Raw genomic sequence first — 16845 nt, 5'->3', positions numbered from 1 at the left:
AAAGATCTGACTTTGTGCAGATTGACTCTTTAATAAGCGCGCGCTGCCACATTTTTCTCCCCGTGTCATTCTACTGATGTGAGCTGCTGGAGGAAGCCACGCGAATGGCTTAGCTTACCTTACCATGCACGCACGCTACCGACGACATGCATGGAGCGGCCGTCGCATGTGCTCACCTTGGAGATGGGACTAGCTAGTGTCATGTGCCAGAAATTGAACCACTGCACGGGGCCGGCGGTGATGCGTCTGAAACTGCCCCATGTAGAGTGGTGCACCATGGAGGAATTAAAGCCACACAAATTAAAGAGAAGAGCAGGGAAGAACTCCGGATCGGAGTTAGGCCCTCGGCATTACGCTGTGGTTTGACATCTGCTTCACTCGCCACGCGTGCGGCCGATGATAAAATCGACGCGCCTTTGCTTCGGAATTCACGGCTCTCCCTCTCGATTAGTCTTATCGCAAAGGTAATCTAATCATCCACGTGCGCTGCGGGCCTTAATTAGCTCGCGCCACCAAATCTTTCTCCACGACGATCGACGGGCAATGGAGTTGAAGCTAGCTGTTGCACTCGATCGGACACCTAAACACTGACCCCATCTACACCCATTTCCTTTGCTGCTTCTTCCCAGGAAGTTTTTTTTTTTGGCGTACGGCACTGATGGCTGAGGACGTCGACAGGCAGTCACACAGGTCAAATGTCTATTGACAAATGAGCGCGAGTGGCTTTCCGACAATAGACAGACGTACGTTCGTTCCCAGGTGGTACGGTCACGTCTCTTCCACTAGTACGTGCGCACATCCCAAACCCAAACACACACCCGTTTCCTTTGCTACATCGTGTTCTACTGTTGTGACGACGCTTTCATGAGCAGTATATATAAACATGCAACCGATCGATGGAAAGAACGACGACGTGCAATGCAAGAGCTCAAGCTCTCCCTCAGGGTCAGGGCCTCAGCTGCGAAGTGCGCGCGTAATAATAATAATAATCCAGTAGAACCGTACCGATCGATCATGAGGCAGCTCATCGCGGCAGCTGCCATCCTCCTCCTCGTCCTCGGCTCCGGCGCCGTGGCAGCAGCGCGGTCGTCGTCGGTCCCGGTGGCGAGTGATGAAGGAGGAGGAGGCTCAAGCTCGGCGGTGGCGCAATCTGAGACGAAGAAGGCGGCGGCGGCAACGGCAACGGCAACGGCCGACAGCTCCGCTCAGCCGTCCGGCTGCACCAACGGCAGCGGACCCGGCGGCTACTGCCACCCTCCCTCGGAGCACTGACCATTGTCCAGCTAGCCGTCGTTGGCAACTTTGGCATCGGGGAACAATGCATGCTAGCTTAATACTACGTACTACAACCACCACGAACATGGTGAAAGCGCGTGGTAGTCGACTAGTGGTACTAGTTGACTACCACGCGCTTTCACCATGTCTTTTTTTTTAAATAAAGAATGCTTATTATTTATGCATGAAATAGTATTGTTGGTCGATTTAATTTCTGTTTTGAACTGGGCACAGAAATGCATGTGAGAGTGTTCTACTATATAATCTACGTATATAATAGTAATAAATGAAATGTTAATCTATATAATAGTTTACTCGTTAACAGACACCCAAATGTTTGGCATTTAATCATGGTTGCGGCATTCTATATATCTATCCCATTTTCTTCTCCGGTTCATTTTGAGCTTCTTGTTCAAATTTTGGCCTTGGTAGATCTTACGTCCCCGTTCCAAATACAATGTACTAGCTACATCCGTTCTTAAATATTTCGTTTTTTTAACTCAAATACGTATATTGCTCACGGCACTAGCTAGATGTGACTATCCGAAACACGGTGAGTAGTGTAACAAGCTGATGAAATTAAAGTCCATATTTTTATTGAACTATTTTTACGTTCCTCTTGCATTACAAATTTAGTCTATACGGACATGCTAAAACACTTCTAAATTATCTTATCTACAACATGGAATAAAATCATGACTAAATATATATAAAGTAGATAAGTTTGTTACAAAAAAATAAATTTATGCATGTTTCGTTTAAAAAAAGCTAAATAGCTGTTATGACCAACTGTTTGTAAATGTCTATGTCAAAAGTTGTGTTCAAAAAGGTTCATAAGATATGAAAAAAAGTGATGCGCGAATGTTGTATGTGTGATTTTGTAACTTTCCGAAAAAAATGATGAGCCCAATCTATAGGTATTAGACTAACTCCAACAATACCATTCCATTACTAGGGACACGGCGTTTTATCCTCTACTTATCTATTCAAAAATGCATCTTGTTGGGGACCTTCGGCGTCCGAAGGTCCTCAAAAACAGGATTTAACAGTATTTCTGTAGTACAATGTGTGAACAGGTACCCTCGGACTAAAGTCGGCATTGCAGTAAACCGGAATAATACGAAGGTTGATACAAAGCCGAAGGTGCGAGCAGGAAAGCTTCGGCGTAACAGCAAAGAATGGAACCGACTTAAAGATGAAAAGGCTATTTAGACCTCGATAGACTACTATAGAGTTATTATCAAATGTAAAGGGCATGAATGTAATTTTGTAAGGGTTGTGTCCCGTGTCTATAAATAGGTGAACAGTATCCCCGTACTGTTCACGCTGACTTGGCATTCGCTTTTTGCGTCACGCTTGTACTGTCATTTCCTTCCGATTGAAGGTACACTTATAGTTCAATAATATTTTTGTTTATGTTCAATAATAATAAATGATTGTTCATGTTTTCTTTTACATTCTTTATATTTCATCCTTCGTCATTGTTTGATGAATTTATGAAGGTATGTCCTTCATAACCTTCGTCCGCAAGTCATTATATCCTAAGGGAAATAATGCTTCGGGGGACGAATGGCGTTAACGATTAACATTTTCTATGTTGCCTTGTTCTTAACTCTTAGCACTTGAGAACAAGTCCCCAACATTGGCGCCCACCTCCGGTGAACTCACTTCCATTTCTTGAGCTTTTCAACACCTTCGGCAAGCATCACCTTCGTCATGCCGCCGAAGAAGACTTCAGCACCAGGGGCTGGCACGCTGCAGCCGCTGGACCCCAACCAAGACGTCCTTTCTCTTAGAGAGGCACGAAGCCAGAAGAGGAAGGCTACCAGTCCAACACCTCCGGAGGATGATCTAGATCAGGAGATTCAAAATCTGGAAATCCTTCAGCAGCAGGTTCAACGCAAGAAGGAGAAGATGGCCAGGCTAGCTGAACTGCAGAGGCAGATAGACGAAGCCTCTGAAGAAGTTCGTCATCTTGCTCAGGATGAGCAACACCGAAGGCCTCAGTATCAAGACCTTCATCAGGAGGGCTTTCCCAACGAAGATGACTGGTATGACAATTTCCATCATGGGAATTTTGTTTTTGATGATGCTTCTCCCCTGTCCGCTGAGCTGCAGGCTACACCTTGGCCTCCGTCCTACAAGCCGCCTCAGCTCCCCGTATTTGATGGTCACTCAGATCCGAAGCAGTTTTTGATGAGCTACGAAGCAACAGTGTCTTCGTATGGTGGCAATGCTTCAGTCATGGCCAAATCTTTCGTTATGGCTGTCAGAAGTGTTGCTCAAACCTGGTATTCCTCCCTTCGACCAGGAACGATCACTTCATGGCAGAAGCTGAAGGATTTGTTGTTAACCAGCTTTCAAGGATTTCAGACGAAGCCGGTCACTGCTCAGGCTCTGTTCCAGTGCACTCAGGATCACGAAGAATACCTTCAGGCATATGTCCGAAGGTTCTTGCGTTTAAGGGCACAGGCACCAACGGTGCCCAATGAAATTGTCATCGAGGCCATGATCAAGGGGCTTCGGCCAGGTCCGTCAGCTCAGTACTTCGCCAGGAAGCCTCCTCAAACTTTGGAGAAGCTTCTCCAGAAAATGGATGAATACATTCGGGCCGACAATGATTTTCGCCAAAGAAGGGAGGAGGCTTTCAGGTTTTCTGAAATGACCAGGGGCTTCGGAGGGAGGTTTTACCCGAGGCATGTGAGATCAATTCACAATTCTACACAAAATGATGACAGAGGAAGCCAACAGCAAAGGCCGCAATGCTCCTCACAGGCTTCTGGACAACAGCAAAGCTCCTTCCGACCTCCAGCTCCAAGAGGCAGAGGCGCCAGGGGCTTCGGAGGAAGATTTGGCGACCAACCGAGAAGAATCTTTTGCTTATTCTGCGGTGAGAACAAAGGCCATACTACCAGGATGTGCCACGTTACTATTCAGATATTCAGAAGCAAAAGGAAATAGCTGAAGCAGCAGCACAACAGGCTCAGCCGAAGCAGGTCATGCATACAGCTTCATATCATTCGCCCTACATCCCAGAATATGTGGGTAATCATCCTGCAGTTTCTGTTGCTTCGGCGAGCCAGCCTCAAGCTTCCTGGCAACAGCCTCCGCCTCCACCTCCGTTGCAGCAAGGCCAGCAGCCAGAAGGGAGCCAGTATACCCCACACCAGAGGGACTTCAGAGAGCAGTCCGAAGCTCGTACAGTCAATAGCACTGTGCCAGAGTCTAAGCACATCTATTGACGAATATCCTACCTTAATAGCAATCTTTTTTCATCCAGTTTTATTTTCTGTAATAAAGGACATTGTTTAGGTTTCGTGTAATCAGTTTCGTTGATTCCTACAAAAAATATGTTGTTTTCTCCACAGGCTTAAATTGATCGAAGTTCAAAGACTTGTGATAATAAGAAGAACCTTCGAACTATCAAAAATTCTTTGAAGCAACAAAAAGTCGTTCTAACGAACGCAGAGTAAGTTTGACGAAGTCACAAAAAAGCCGCTCCGAAGGGAGCGCAGTGTAAGTTTTCTGCTCCAAAGTCGTTCCAAAAGGAATGCAGAGCATACAGCGAAAAGTCAACGCTGATACCGCCTAAGTAAAAGGCGAAGAAGCTCCAAAGTCGTTCCAAAAGGAATGCAGAGCATACAGCGAAAAGTCAACGCTGATACCGCCTAAGTAAAAGGCGAAGAAGCTCCAAAGACGTTCCTAAGGGAATGCAGAGCTTACAGCGAAAAGTCAACGCTGATTCCGCTGAAGTAAAAGGCGAAGAAGCTCCTAAGGGAGGCTTATAGCGAAAAGTCAACACTGATTCACAAAAAGATTATGTGTTTTATCGCGCAGATATGCGTGTACCTTCGGAATATCACCTTACATAGCATAACATCATCACATCATCTTTGCATAACATAAGCATCATACATCATACTGCATGTGGCATAAGAAAGAAATATGATATCAATCTTCGGGAAAACGCTTTGAAAAAGGGGTAAATCATGCCAAGTCACAAGGAGCAACAATATTGATTTCTGAAGTATAGCCTTGAAGCATGTTTCTACGAAGCTTCAACACTCTTTCAGGATACTTCGGATATTGTTGTGATAAATGGTAATTCTTCTTCACGAAGCATGAAAAGAAGGGAAGGTGTTTTTTCGCCAAAGACTCAAAAACGGTACGTGTGTAAAGTTTCATGCATCGTAAAGAATTGAGTAACAAAAATAGATATATTACATTCGGGGTTACAAAATGTTACACTATATTACATTTCAGAAGTTTTTTACAAAAATGTTTAATCCTCTCTCAAAACGACTTCTGCAGCCTCATTCAGGAGCCGATTGACGACTTCGTCCATAATATCTTCGGCCATCTTTTTAATTTCGTCGTCCCCCTTCGGCTGAGGGTCCGAAGGCGCTTTAGTCGGATCTGAAGCAGGACACGGCTACATTGCTATTACAAATCGCAAACAGATCTTAAAGCCTAAAGATTACAACACGATAAAAACTATTATTTAGTACCTAATTGACCTTCGGCTTCTGCGCTCTTGTCAGCAGCCTCAGCTACTTCTCTAGCATCGTGAATGCCCTTCTCACTTCTTCGAATAATTTCTCCGGCCATTTCTCGGCCACCATTATCCCAGATATCAGTAAAAAACTTTCCACCAATTATACTAGCTTCGGCCGAAGGATCTTTTGTATCTTCAAAGGACAAAGCAGCTTCGGACTGTGCTAAAATTTTTACATGTTCGCAGCCCTTCTTCTCTAAAATGGTGGCAATCCCTCTGGCGCCAGAGAAGGCACATATATCTCCTCGGCTATTTAAAATTTCTTCGAAGGCTTCAGCTTCGTGGTCAATCCATTCAATGACACCTTCGGGATTGCCTCTCGAAAAGTTTTCCTCACTTGAGAATGCGCCGACCTTGGCGAAGCTAGCCTTTAATTTTTTAACACAATCTATAGATTTGTTGTAGCATCTCTTTTTGGATGAACGAAGCTCTTCAACAGTCACTTCTAGGTGATCTGCCCATTGATCGCTGAGTTCACGCTTTGTTTCTTCAAGTATGCGTTCTTCTTTGGCTCTGGCCAGTTGTTTCCGAAGGTCTTCAATTTCGCGTTTCTGAGCTTCAGCTTGACTTTTAAAAGCAGCTTCGTCTTCCTTTATTTTATCTATCAATGAGTATAATATTTTGTCTTTTTCGAGACCTTCGTTCCTCAGTTCAATTACTTCGGAACGAAGGTTGCTCAGGGCTATAGTACAACCTTCGTCCTCAGCATCTTTCTGTGCCTTGAGGGCATTGCTGAGTATCAGGCCCTGCAAACAGGAATATGTCTGTGTCAATAGTTTTAAACAAACGAAAAATTTTGAACTCAACAAAAAATACAAGAATTCCATTTGTCGCACCTTTAAACTGTTGTAAGCTAGGCTGTCAGCCAGATCGTTCTTTGACAGCACCGAAAGTCCGTCTTCTAAAGTTGGGAATCCGAAGCTTCTGCACATCTCCCGACAGACAGAAATTTCCTTGCTGTCGGGGAGACAATACAAGAAATCTTCTTCTCCACTGCCATTAAATATCAACGCCCCCTTTGGATATTTCAACTTTTGGGCATAGTGCTGGGCCTCTTGTTCTTCTTTTTCTGATAATTTTTTCCCCGAAGCATGACGAAAAATATAATCACGAATTTTGGGGATGCTTCGGGGGTAACAACACCAGTTTCTTCAACAAAAGTTGGCTTTGTTATTTTTTCTGCCTCACTTTCCAAGGCTTTTGCCTTTGCGGGCTCTGAGGGCCCAGCTTCGGCTTCAATTTCTTGCTCTGGAGCTGTAGAACCAGAAATTTCAGCTGTTGTTTCAGAAGTAACATCAGCCTTCTTCGGAGGTGTGCTTGAAGATTTGATTGTTTCCAGTACATCTAGCACATTGGCCATCCTCTTTCTTTTCGGAGTCATGGCTGGCACTTTTTGATTCTTTACTGTCTCAATGTTTGCTGCAGGACTCAAAACTCCGGATGTTTTGGAGCCCTCAGTTGCTTCTTTTACCTCTTCAATTTTTTCTGTGGACGGCGCTTCGGCTTTCTCTTTTGTTTCTGACAACAAAATGTTTGATTGTTCCGATTCTATCTTTGGTGGCACTTCGGCCGTTTCTCCGATCTCTGGCAACAAGGCTGGCTCGGTTGGTTTTTCAGCTTTGGTGGCCGAAGAAGTTTTTCCGGTAAACTCGGGCACCGAAGCTGGTTCAATATAACGCGGCCGATGCGTAAGAACCTTTATCTTCTTCCTTTTTGGTTCTGGCTCGCTAGGAGCAGCTGCAGCTTCTTCTTTTGCAGAGGTCGTGTTTTTTCTCTTCTGCCTTCGAATGGGATAGCAATAGTCAGGGTAGACAAACCCGATGGCATCAAATACCCGATTCAGTCTCTTGTTTTTTCGGCCTCCGAAGGCTGCTGACATTGCATTATCTTCGGCCTTCGAGTAGGTCCCGAGCAGCTCATCACTTAAATTGTCAATGCTTTTCAACCACTCATCATCTGGCTCAATAAATTTATCTCCAAATTTAAAAGTATACTTAAATCTGATAAGTCCACCTTCGTCGGCCTCTTTAATGGTTTCTTGTGGCATTTCCCATTTCTCCGCAAGCGGCCACACCCTGAAGGCGATATGCTCTTGTACTAAGTCCCTTGTTCCTATAAAAGAGCAGACAACGCCGAAGGCTCTTTGGCACTCTTCGGCGGCTTCATTCATTTCAATCTTCGGCCTCCGAAGGCCGAAGCTTTGCCAAATAGGACGCATGATTATACCTTTGATGTCTTCCCGTGCTTTCAGATCATTTTTTACATAAAACCATTCTGTCATCCAGCCGCTAGGCCACCTCTTCCGAAAAGTTGGCACGGGGCAGCTTGACCCAGACCGAGAAACAAAACTGTAGCAGCCAAAGTTATTGTGATACTGTTCCTTACCCCAAGGTATTGTCTCGTATGATAATTCGTGCATATTGCAGAAACTTTTTGCATCAGGCTTCAGACCTTGGCTTCGCACGGCCCACACGAAGATGTTCAGCCTTATGATTGCCTCGGGGGTAAGTTGGTGAAGATAGACTTCAAAAATCTTCAGCACCTCCACGACGAAGCTGCTCAAGGGCAATCGCAGCCCAGCCTTCAAAAAGCTTCGGAACACTACGACTTCATTCTCTTTAGGGTGTGGACAAGTCTTCTCCCCTTCGTCGGCCCTCACAACGGACAGATCCCGGAAATATCTTCCCCTCATGTTAACAAGATGATTCTCTTTGATAGTTGATTTACCATAAACTGAATGGCTTGGTCGCCAGGGACGATCTTCGGAGTCTTCGCCACCGCTGTCCACATCATAACTTTCACTGTCACCAGTATCTTCAGACAAACCTTCCAGAATCTCCTTGGTGATTTTTTCTGTGTTGGTTTTCGACATCGCTATAAGAAACCCTAAGTTCTTTTCCTCATCAAGACTCAGCTTCATCTCAGCAGCAGCTTTCTTAGCAGCTTCAGACATCTTCGGAAACACTAGAAAACTATTTTCAAAGCCGAAGCTTCAAAGCTAAAAGCTTAGCAAATCACAGTGCACAAAGGCTAAAAATTGAGTGAGCGGGAGTGGTTGGCCAGAAAGCGTGCAAAATGAGTTTGCGGTATGGCCGTATTTATACGCTTGGTGCGTTGAAAGCTGAAAGACCCCACTTGTCATTGAATGTTGCTATTCTAGCAAAGGGAAGGTGTTTTTTCGGACCTTCGGCATAAAGCCTTCGTCCATATCGCAATCTAAATTTATTATTTCAAACAAATTAATATTGCGAGGGGCTACTGTTGGGGACCTTCGGCGTCCGAAGGTCCTCAAAAACAGGATTTAACAGTATTTCTGTAGTACAATGTGTGAACAGGTACCCTCGGACTAAAGTCGGCATTGCAGTAAACCGGAATAATACGAAGGTTGATACAAAGCCGAAGGTGCGAGCAGGAAAGCTTCGGCGTAACAGCAAAGAATGGAACCGACTTAAAGATGAAAAGGCTATTTAGACCTCGATAGACTACTATAGAGTTATTATCAAATGTAAAGGGCATGAATGTAATTTTGTAAGGGTTGTGTCCCGTGTCTATAAATAGGTAAACAGTATCCCCGTACTGTTCACGCTGACTTGGCATTCGCTTTTTGCGTCACGCTTGTACTGTCATTTCCTTCCGATTGAAGGTACACTTATAGTTCAATAATATTTTTGTTTATGTTCAATAATAATAAATGATTGTTCATGTTTTCTTTTACATTCTTTATATTTCATCCTTCGTCATTGTTTGATGAATTTATGAAGGTATGTCCTTCATAACCTTCGTCCGCAAGTCATTATATCCTAAGGGAAATAATGCTTCGGGGGACGAAGGGCGTTAACGATTAACATTTTCTATGTTGCCTTGTTCTTAACTCTTAGCACTTGAGAACAAGTCCCCAACGCATCTTCTATTTTTTTCTACCGTTATCTCAACAACAATACCCATTGGGACACCCATATCAATAAAATGCCATTTTTCTTTCCATCCCACCTGATGCTAGGAATATAGATCAGGCTTTATAGGCTAGCACATGCACAACCCGAAATTACGAGCCCAAAGCATGCTAAACATAAAGTCCTACGGGTTGGGATAACACGATTCGAATGTTGAGTTGTGCTAGGTCTTAATTTTTGGCCTTTCAGGCCCTAGCACGACCCACACTCATGGGTTGGGCTTGGGTTGGCCGACATGAAAAGTATGTAGTGTTTAATTTCTTTAATTTTAATAAGCCATAAACTTTATGTAGTTGTAATATTTTGACTTCATATGTGGGTCGAGCTTGAGTTGGCATGGTCCGATGTGCTTTTTAGGGCCGGACTGTACCCACTAGTTCTATTCTTTGAACTGACACGATATGACTTGAATTTTTTTAGATCTTCTTGGCCTAAGCTTGTTTGACCTGAAACACGATGTATTTGGGTCGAGCCAGTCCAATACAGACCAATTCTCAGCACTAATCCCACCAACTTAGGTCGCTTTCTCTCTCTTCTCTCACTCACACCAAAATGGGTTCAATAGAGAACCCATATTAAGGTTCCCTCTCCCCTACGTCCAAAATGGGGTATCCACTCTGGGTCGTCCGTTGGAGATATATTAGTTGTTGTTACAGTGCTGATAGAGTTTGAATGTTTATTTAGGCGTTTTTAGCCTTAGTCGCCTTTTATTATTTTCATACAAAGAGCTAAAAAAATATTATCTCCGTTTTCAAATATTTACCGTCTTCTAGTTTATACCGTGGCAAATAAAAAACTGGAGGGAATAACTTTAGTGTGTGTAATTTTCGTAGGGAGAAATTGCATGTAGTCTCCTGCCACTCTCTGGCCCCGTGTATCTTGTTTAGTTAACTACTTATTTTTGAAATTAAATATTTTAACAATATGAAAATACGTAAAAAAAAGGAAGGTAAAATTTGGCGGCTTGGCCCAATCGTTCACCCTTACGGCCCAAAGGTTAAGAAGAGGAGGCCAGACGCCGAGTCCCGTCCCGTTCTGCCTCCACACGCCGCCAGAACGAGAATCCCCCTCCCCGTCCCGGCGTCCCCGGCTCCCGAGCTCCCCCTCCAGCCTCCCCTTCCCCGGCTCGGCCGCACCCCGTCCCCGGTTCGTTAGAGCGCGAGCGCGCGGCAGCCGGCCAGCCCCAGGCAGCCGGCGCCCCGCGGCCAGGTTGGCTCTCGCTCTCCCCTCCGGCACACCTCGTCCCCGGTTGTCCGGCTCCGGCTCCGGATCAGCAGCGCCCCGAGCACGAGCGGGAACGCGCGAACGCCGGGACGCGGCAGGGTGCGGCGGGGCGGGGCAGCTAGGCTCTGAGGCACGGCAGACGGCTTGCAGTCAAGATCTCTCACCAGCTGAATTGCCGATTCACACATCCAGCCATCTCGACAACTTGGGTAAGAAAATGGAAGTGCTACTTACTACGTACATTTTGTGACATCAAAGACGGCATATTGGCGAACAATGAACAGACTATTAAATCCTCCATGACAACACCCATACTGGCGTACTCATGTTGACATTTCTTACCTTCATTGTTTTTACTTGCTTCTTAGTGAAATATGTTTTTGCTTTTTGTTTTTTACTTTGCAGGTACACACGGGACTTCATCTTAAGAGAATTTAGAACAAAAAAGAGAGCATGTCAGACCTGCTTCCTGAAGATGTACTTGTCAACATCATTGGTCGTCTTGCACCACGCTACCTTGCCATATCCCGGTGCGTTTGCAAGACATGGTGCACCACCATTGATGCCCATAATCTGCTGCGTATGGATCTACTCCCACACTCAGTGTCTGGACTCTTTATTAACTTCAATGAGTTAAGCATGTCGGAATTCTTATCCCGCCCCTCAAAAGGACCAGCAATATCTGGTAAATTTGACTATTTGCCTAGCGCGGGCCAAGTCATAGACCACTGCAACGGGCTCATCTTGTTACACGAATGTGTAGTTAACCCGGCCACACGACAGTGGGCGCTGCTGCCCCCACGCCCAAGCCCAAATATGCCTGAGCACTTTTGTCACGGGATGTACCTTGTCTTTGACCCCACATTGTCATCACATTATGAGGTATTCCTGATCCCTCAGGTCTCATACAATTCCAACTTAGACCCTGCAATAGAGGAATTGGAATGGCCACCTTCGCCTTGCATCGTACAAGTGTTGTCATCAAGGACAAAGTTGTGGGAGGAGAGGTTGTTTGTTCGAGAAGGAGAGGCTGCAGGTAATGTCGCTGACATTCGGTTGGATTTTCAAGCTGTTCAGGAGAATGCTGTCTATTGGCGGGGAGTACTTTATGTAAATTACCAATCCAAATTTATTATGAGGTAGATACTCCATTAGCATTGTTATTCATATTTGAAGGTGTTTAATGAGAAGGTTATTGAATTGTCTTTTTTTTTTATTTTTTGACTTTTGTAGGATATCATTGTCAAATGATAAATACCAAGTAATCAAGCCACCTGTAGATTTTGAATGGTTTGAATTTGAAAATGAATCCAGGCTATCCAAAAACCTTTATTTGGGAAAATCAGAGAAAGGGGTGTACTGTGCTTTGCGTTATCCGTCAACCGTTTCCTTTTCGATTTACATTCTCGATGAATCTGACGGCAAAACGGAGTGGATAATGAAGCCTCACTATTATCTCGGGAGTCAAGGAATTGACGGGCCTGGACCCTGGACTCTACAAGATATCAACTATAACTGGGACACCCAGTATGAAGACAGTATGGAGGAAAAGTTCGAGTGGGACTCCGACAGCGATAATGTTGTCGAGAACAGAAGCAACGGTGGATATCCTTGCCTTCCTCGTATAGAACTTCTTGGGTTTCACCCCTACAAGGATGTTGTCTTCTTGAGCGACACGCTGAGACGAGGATTGGCCTATCACCTAGACAGCTCAAAGATCCAAGACCTGGGTAACCTCCATCCAACATATTATGGAACTGAACAGGGGATTCAGCCATTTCTACTGACGGCTTTCCCATACACACCCTGGAGGGGATGGTTTCCAGAAGACACATAATGGTACATACAGAGTACCGAACGTAAGGTAAGGCTACCCTCTGCACTCCTTTGCTCCATCGAATTCAGATATGACATATCTCTTTTTTTTCTTCTTCTTCTTTCTTCTGCCTACAGACATAAAGAAGGCATTAGCTGATCTGAAACCGAAGTTCTGACCGGGCATGGCGAAGGTCCCTCCTTCACGGTTTCCTGATGCTGCTGCCGCTCTGGATCGACAGACTTCAGCTTGAGAGTAGTTTAGCCAGCTGCTTAGCGCCGTGGACGTGGGGATGGACACGTCGCATTGCGCGCTTAGTGGCTGGTTTTGTGCGTTGTTTGGCTAAGTTTTTTTTTTTTTGGTTAGAATAAAAGGGAGAAGAGAAAACACTCCAGTTGCGCAGCACCAAAACCGGTTCACCACTCTCTTGTCATTTGTTTTGTTTGTTCTCATCGGGGCGTGCCAAAATTTTGCTTTCTGGCAGCTAGCCTAGCGGACCCAATGGTAGATTCATCCTTGGGGAGGATGGCAGTTAGGGAAAGGTTGTGCTATGCGACCGTGGAGCGTGGATGTGGATGATGCTGGTAGGCAGAAAAAGGTTTCGGAGGGCGATTGGGATCGGTTGCGAGCGACCAGATTTTGATGCGCACCCCAGCAGCATCTCAGGGCAGCGTAGTCGGTCTCCGCCCAAGGCGATGCGATGGTATTTAGGGTCCTAACGAATTCTGAACAAGTATTTGAATCATAATTCATTACCACGTCTAGTTCTATCCCTCCAACTGAACAAGACATATGCTAAGGGAGGTGCTTGGGGCCTTCATCTCTGATAGATTCGAGCCTTCAACCACAGGGTAAGGTATAAAATATCGATGGATACATTCTCAAATTGGTGGGATATCATGCTTCAGGAAGGGAAGTAGTAGTAGTAGTCGAGAAGAAGCGGCCTCAAGACGACGGTGGTGGAAGAGAATTAGATGGAAATGTACCAGCAGTTGACATAGCCATTAAAATTTTCATTTTGCAGCGCAATGTGATCCCACTGTCACCATGGTCTAGCACTCTAGCTAGTGCAGGGATTAGCAGCGTTGCCATGCCATCACCATCAATCCATCATCATCATCATAACAGAACGAAGCCAGACATCCAAATTCCAAAGTATTAGAACTGCATGCTCCAGTTCACAACAATCGACCACCCAGCCACAGCGCTGACAAGCCCAAACTGAAAACGACAAGACAACCGCCACCGCCACGTGCTGTGCTGGTCTCCATCCTCTCTACGCAGCAGGCACGGCCGCGGCGCAGTGCTTCTCGATCTGGGCCAGGAGGTTCTCCTTCCTGGCACCGACGACGGTCTCCACCGTCACCCCGTTCTTGACGAAGTGGAAGGTCGGCATCGCCTCGACATCGTAGGCCGCGGCAACTTCCTGTGGAAACGGGGAGGAAATTAACAGCGTCGTCGTCGGTATTAGAACTGACAGATGAACTGAACTGGTGGATCACTCGTCGGCGTTTGCTATTGGGTTGGGACACCACCAGGCTCTCACTACCTTCAGCTCGTCCACGTCCACCTTCAGGAACACAGCCTGGGTGAACTTCTTGGCGTGCTCGACGAACAGTGGCGCGATGAAGCGGCAGGGGCCGCACCAGGAGGCCGTGAAGTCAATGATCACCTGAAAGGTTGCACAGGTTGACAAAGGCACAAAGCTCCATGTTAGAGGCTGTGGTGCGTGTGCAACGCAGGTCTCAACTGTGCCATCAGAAGAAGACGACAAGAAATATGAACTCGAGTTACGGTTGAAACTTGAAACTAGAAAAGCATGGGCGCATACATAGAGCATCTACAGAACAAACCAGTTACATCCAGGAGAAAGGCACAGAGACATAGTTGGTCAACAGGACTACAGCCCTTGAATTCTATCCGGTTTCAACATGACTTTCTACCTACCAGACGTCCAGACCTCGTTGAATTCTTCCCCACAGTTTCAACACGATGACATCAAAAGTGAGGGGCAACTGTTACTGCTAAATTTTCCCAAAATTTAAATGACTTCCTGAGATAGCTAAGTTTAATCATCTATACTGCTTCGTGAACTACTAAGTTTGACAAAAAATATATATAGATCTCCAAACAGAACAATTGCCAGCTCAAATTAGCCAGTCAAACGCTACCGCAAAGCTCACAGTATACTGGTTTCCGATTCAACACAGAGATCGGCCGTAGGCAAAATAACTGCTAGTACGAGATAATCACCAGAGATTCAGAGCATACTACGCAATAAACTGGGGGCATGCAAAAAAAAAAAGCACGGGAGGAAAGTACACGGAGACAGACAGATGGGGATCTCGGGGAAGACGAGGCGCGGTGGGGGGCACGTATGACGTACCAGCTTGCCGGCCTCCTTGGCCTTGGCCATGTGGGCGTCGAAGTCGGCCTTGGTGTGGCAGGCGATCACGACTCCCTCCTCGGACGCCATTCCTCTCTTCTTCCTCGGTGGGATCGAGAGCTTCTGGTGTTGATTGAGGTTTTCTTTCGAGGGGTGGATTGCAAGATTTCTTTGGTGGCCCCTCGCTCGGGGCGCCCGCACGCCGCATTTATAGGCGAAGCGACTGGGGTCAGAAATGGACGGAAAACCCTGGGTGGCGGGCCCACGTTGTGGGGCGCGTACGCGGGTTTACGCACGGCACGTCCGTCGTCACCGCGGTCGTCGTCGGCCGGCTGCCGTGTGTTTTTTTATCCAAGTTTCAACAGTCGGTGCAAGGCACGATTGGGCTATTAGTCTATCCAAGTCTATCCAACATAAGTTGTGACTTTATTTTACTTATAAATACTAGCACATTTAAACTAACTAGTGGGCTCGAGCTAGCTCATTAACAAATCGAGCTGAGATACTAGTTCAGCTCGTGATAAAACTGAAACCAATTGAGTTGAGCCAAAGTAACCATAAGTCAGCCACGTATATTTCATCAGCGCTGACGGTTGTGCTTGCCAACCGCCGCCGCGCATAGTCCGTGTGAACAATGAAAATTCCGTATTCCTACCTTTCCAAAGAGTTTGAATCGAGCAGGTCCACATATTTGAACCTTGACCAATAAAACCTTTTTGAGCGTTTTAATTTTAAAAAATGTGTGGCTATTTTTTAAGCAAAATTTTAAAATTCTCACTGCCGGAATCCGGGCCTTTGCCGAGTGTCAGCCACTTTGCCGAGTGTTTTTTTTCGGGCACTCGGCAAAGCAGCATTTGCCGAGAGCCGCACTCAGCAAAGTCCTGCTCTCGGTAAAGACGGCTTTGCCGATGCACTGTGTGTCGAACTCTTTTTGCCGAGTGTGACACTCGGCAAAGCGTTTGCCGAGTGTTTTTAAGGATTTACCGAGTGTTTCAGGTACTCAGCAAAGCCGTCGGTTCTTGTAGTGTATAAATTGCTACAAGTTAATTAATATAGTTGTAACAACGACCATCAAAAGACTACTTATGCGGGCGACCTGTTGCCTCCATTTTTCTGTCTTGCATGCGCGCCCCGCGAGCCTAGCTGGTGGTGGTCATATGACAAATTAAGTTTAGCATCAAATGATCTAGGAGTCGTTAGAGTTATATTTAAAAGACCCTAGTCCCCTTCTGTTCATGGGTGTGCCGGACTGTTCGGTGCACATCGGACACTGTATAGTGAAACGGCTACGAATTTCATGATTGATTGGTTTCCTCTTCTAGAGCACCGGACTGTTTGGTGGGTGGCATCGGACTGTCCGGTGTGCCAGTTAACCGTTGGCTTCGGTCGACATGTCAACTAGTCGTTTGATGGCTAGCACGTCGAACTATCTGGCGCTCCGTGCGTACTGTCCGGTGATTTATAGCCGACGAAGGATTATTTTTCCGAGAGCAGCCCTTTCGGTCGGGTCGTGCACCGAACTCTCCGGTGGACAGCGGACTGTCCGGTGGCTAGCACCGGACCGTCCAGTACTACGCACACCAGTCCAACTTTCTCTATTTCATTCCAATTCTCTTTTGCTCCTTTTGTCTTGACT

At 45.9% G+C, this 16845-nt stretch overlaps 2 protein-coding genes across 2 annotated transcripts; one reads left to right on the top strand and one right to left on the bottom strand.

Annotated features, from left to right (window-relative positions):
* The first annotated feature begins 10840 nt into the window (after positions 1 to 10840).
* On the top strand, positions 10841 to 13254 carry LOC100381683 (uncharacterized). The gene is made up of 4 exons (NM_001174496.1): positions 10841 to 11216; positions 11413 to 12146; positions 12241 to 12871; positions 12961 to 13254. Exons 2-3 carry the CDS (start codon positions 11461 to 11463, stop codon positions 12842 to 12844), a joined length of 1290 nt encoding a protein of 429 aa, NP_001167967.1. The 5' UTR covers positions 10841 to 11216; positions 11413 to 11460; the 3' UTR covers positions 12845 to 12871; positions 12961 to 13254.
* A 766-nt stretch (positions 13255 to 14020) lies between these two features.
* On the bottom strand, positions 14021 to 15387 carry LOC100280800 (uncharacterized). The gene is made up of 3 exons (NM_001153720.2): positions 15210 to 15387; positions 14373 to 14495; positions 14021 to 14249 (listed from the first exon to the last, which is right to left on the bottom strand). The coding sequence occupies exons 1-3, from the start codon at positions 15297 to 15299 to the stop codon at positions 14100 to 14102; spliced, it is 363 nt and encodes a 120-aa protein (NP_001147192.2). The 5' UTR covers positions 15300 to 15387; the 3' UTR covers positions 14021 to 14099.
* Positions 15388 to 16845: the final 1458 nt, after the last annotated feature.

Source organism: Zea mays, chromosome 2 (assembly GCF_902167145.1).
Source record: "Zea mays cultivar B73 chromosome 2, Zm-B73-REFERENCE-NAM-5.0, whole genome shotgun sequence".
Taxonomy (NCBI): domain Eukaryota; kingdom Viridiplantae; phylum Streptophyta; class Magnoliopsida; order Poales; family Poaceae; genus Zea; species Zea mays.
This window is presented reverse-complemented; position numbering and strand designations above follow the sequence as displayed.

Bases quoted from the DNA above. Each gene is read 5' to 3' on its own strand.
- LOC100381683 (NM_001174496.1), top strand. From the start codon at position 11,461: ATGTCAGACCTGCTTCCTGAAGATGTACTTGTCAACATCATTGGTCGT. The intron at 12,147-12,240 runs GTAGATACTCCA...TGACTTTTGTAG, and splicing joins CAATCCAAATTTATTATGAG to GATATCATTGTCAAATGATA.
- LOC100280800 (NM_001153720.2), bottom strand. From the start codon at position 15,299: ATGGCGTCCGAGGAGGGAGTCGTGATCGCCTGCCACACCAAGGCCGAC. The intron at 14,496-15,209 runs GTACGTCATACG...GCAACCTTTCAG, and splicing joins CCAAGGAGGCCGGCAAGCTG to GTGATCATTGACTTCACGGC. The intron at 14,250-14,372 runs GTAGTGAGAGCC...CCGTTTCCACAG, and splicing joins TGGACGTGGACGAGCTGAAG to GAAGTTGCCGCGGCCTACGA.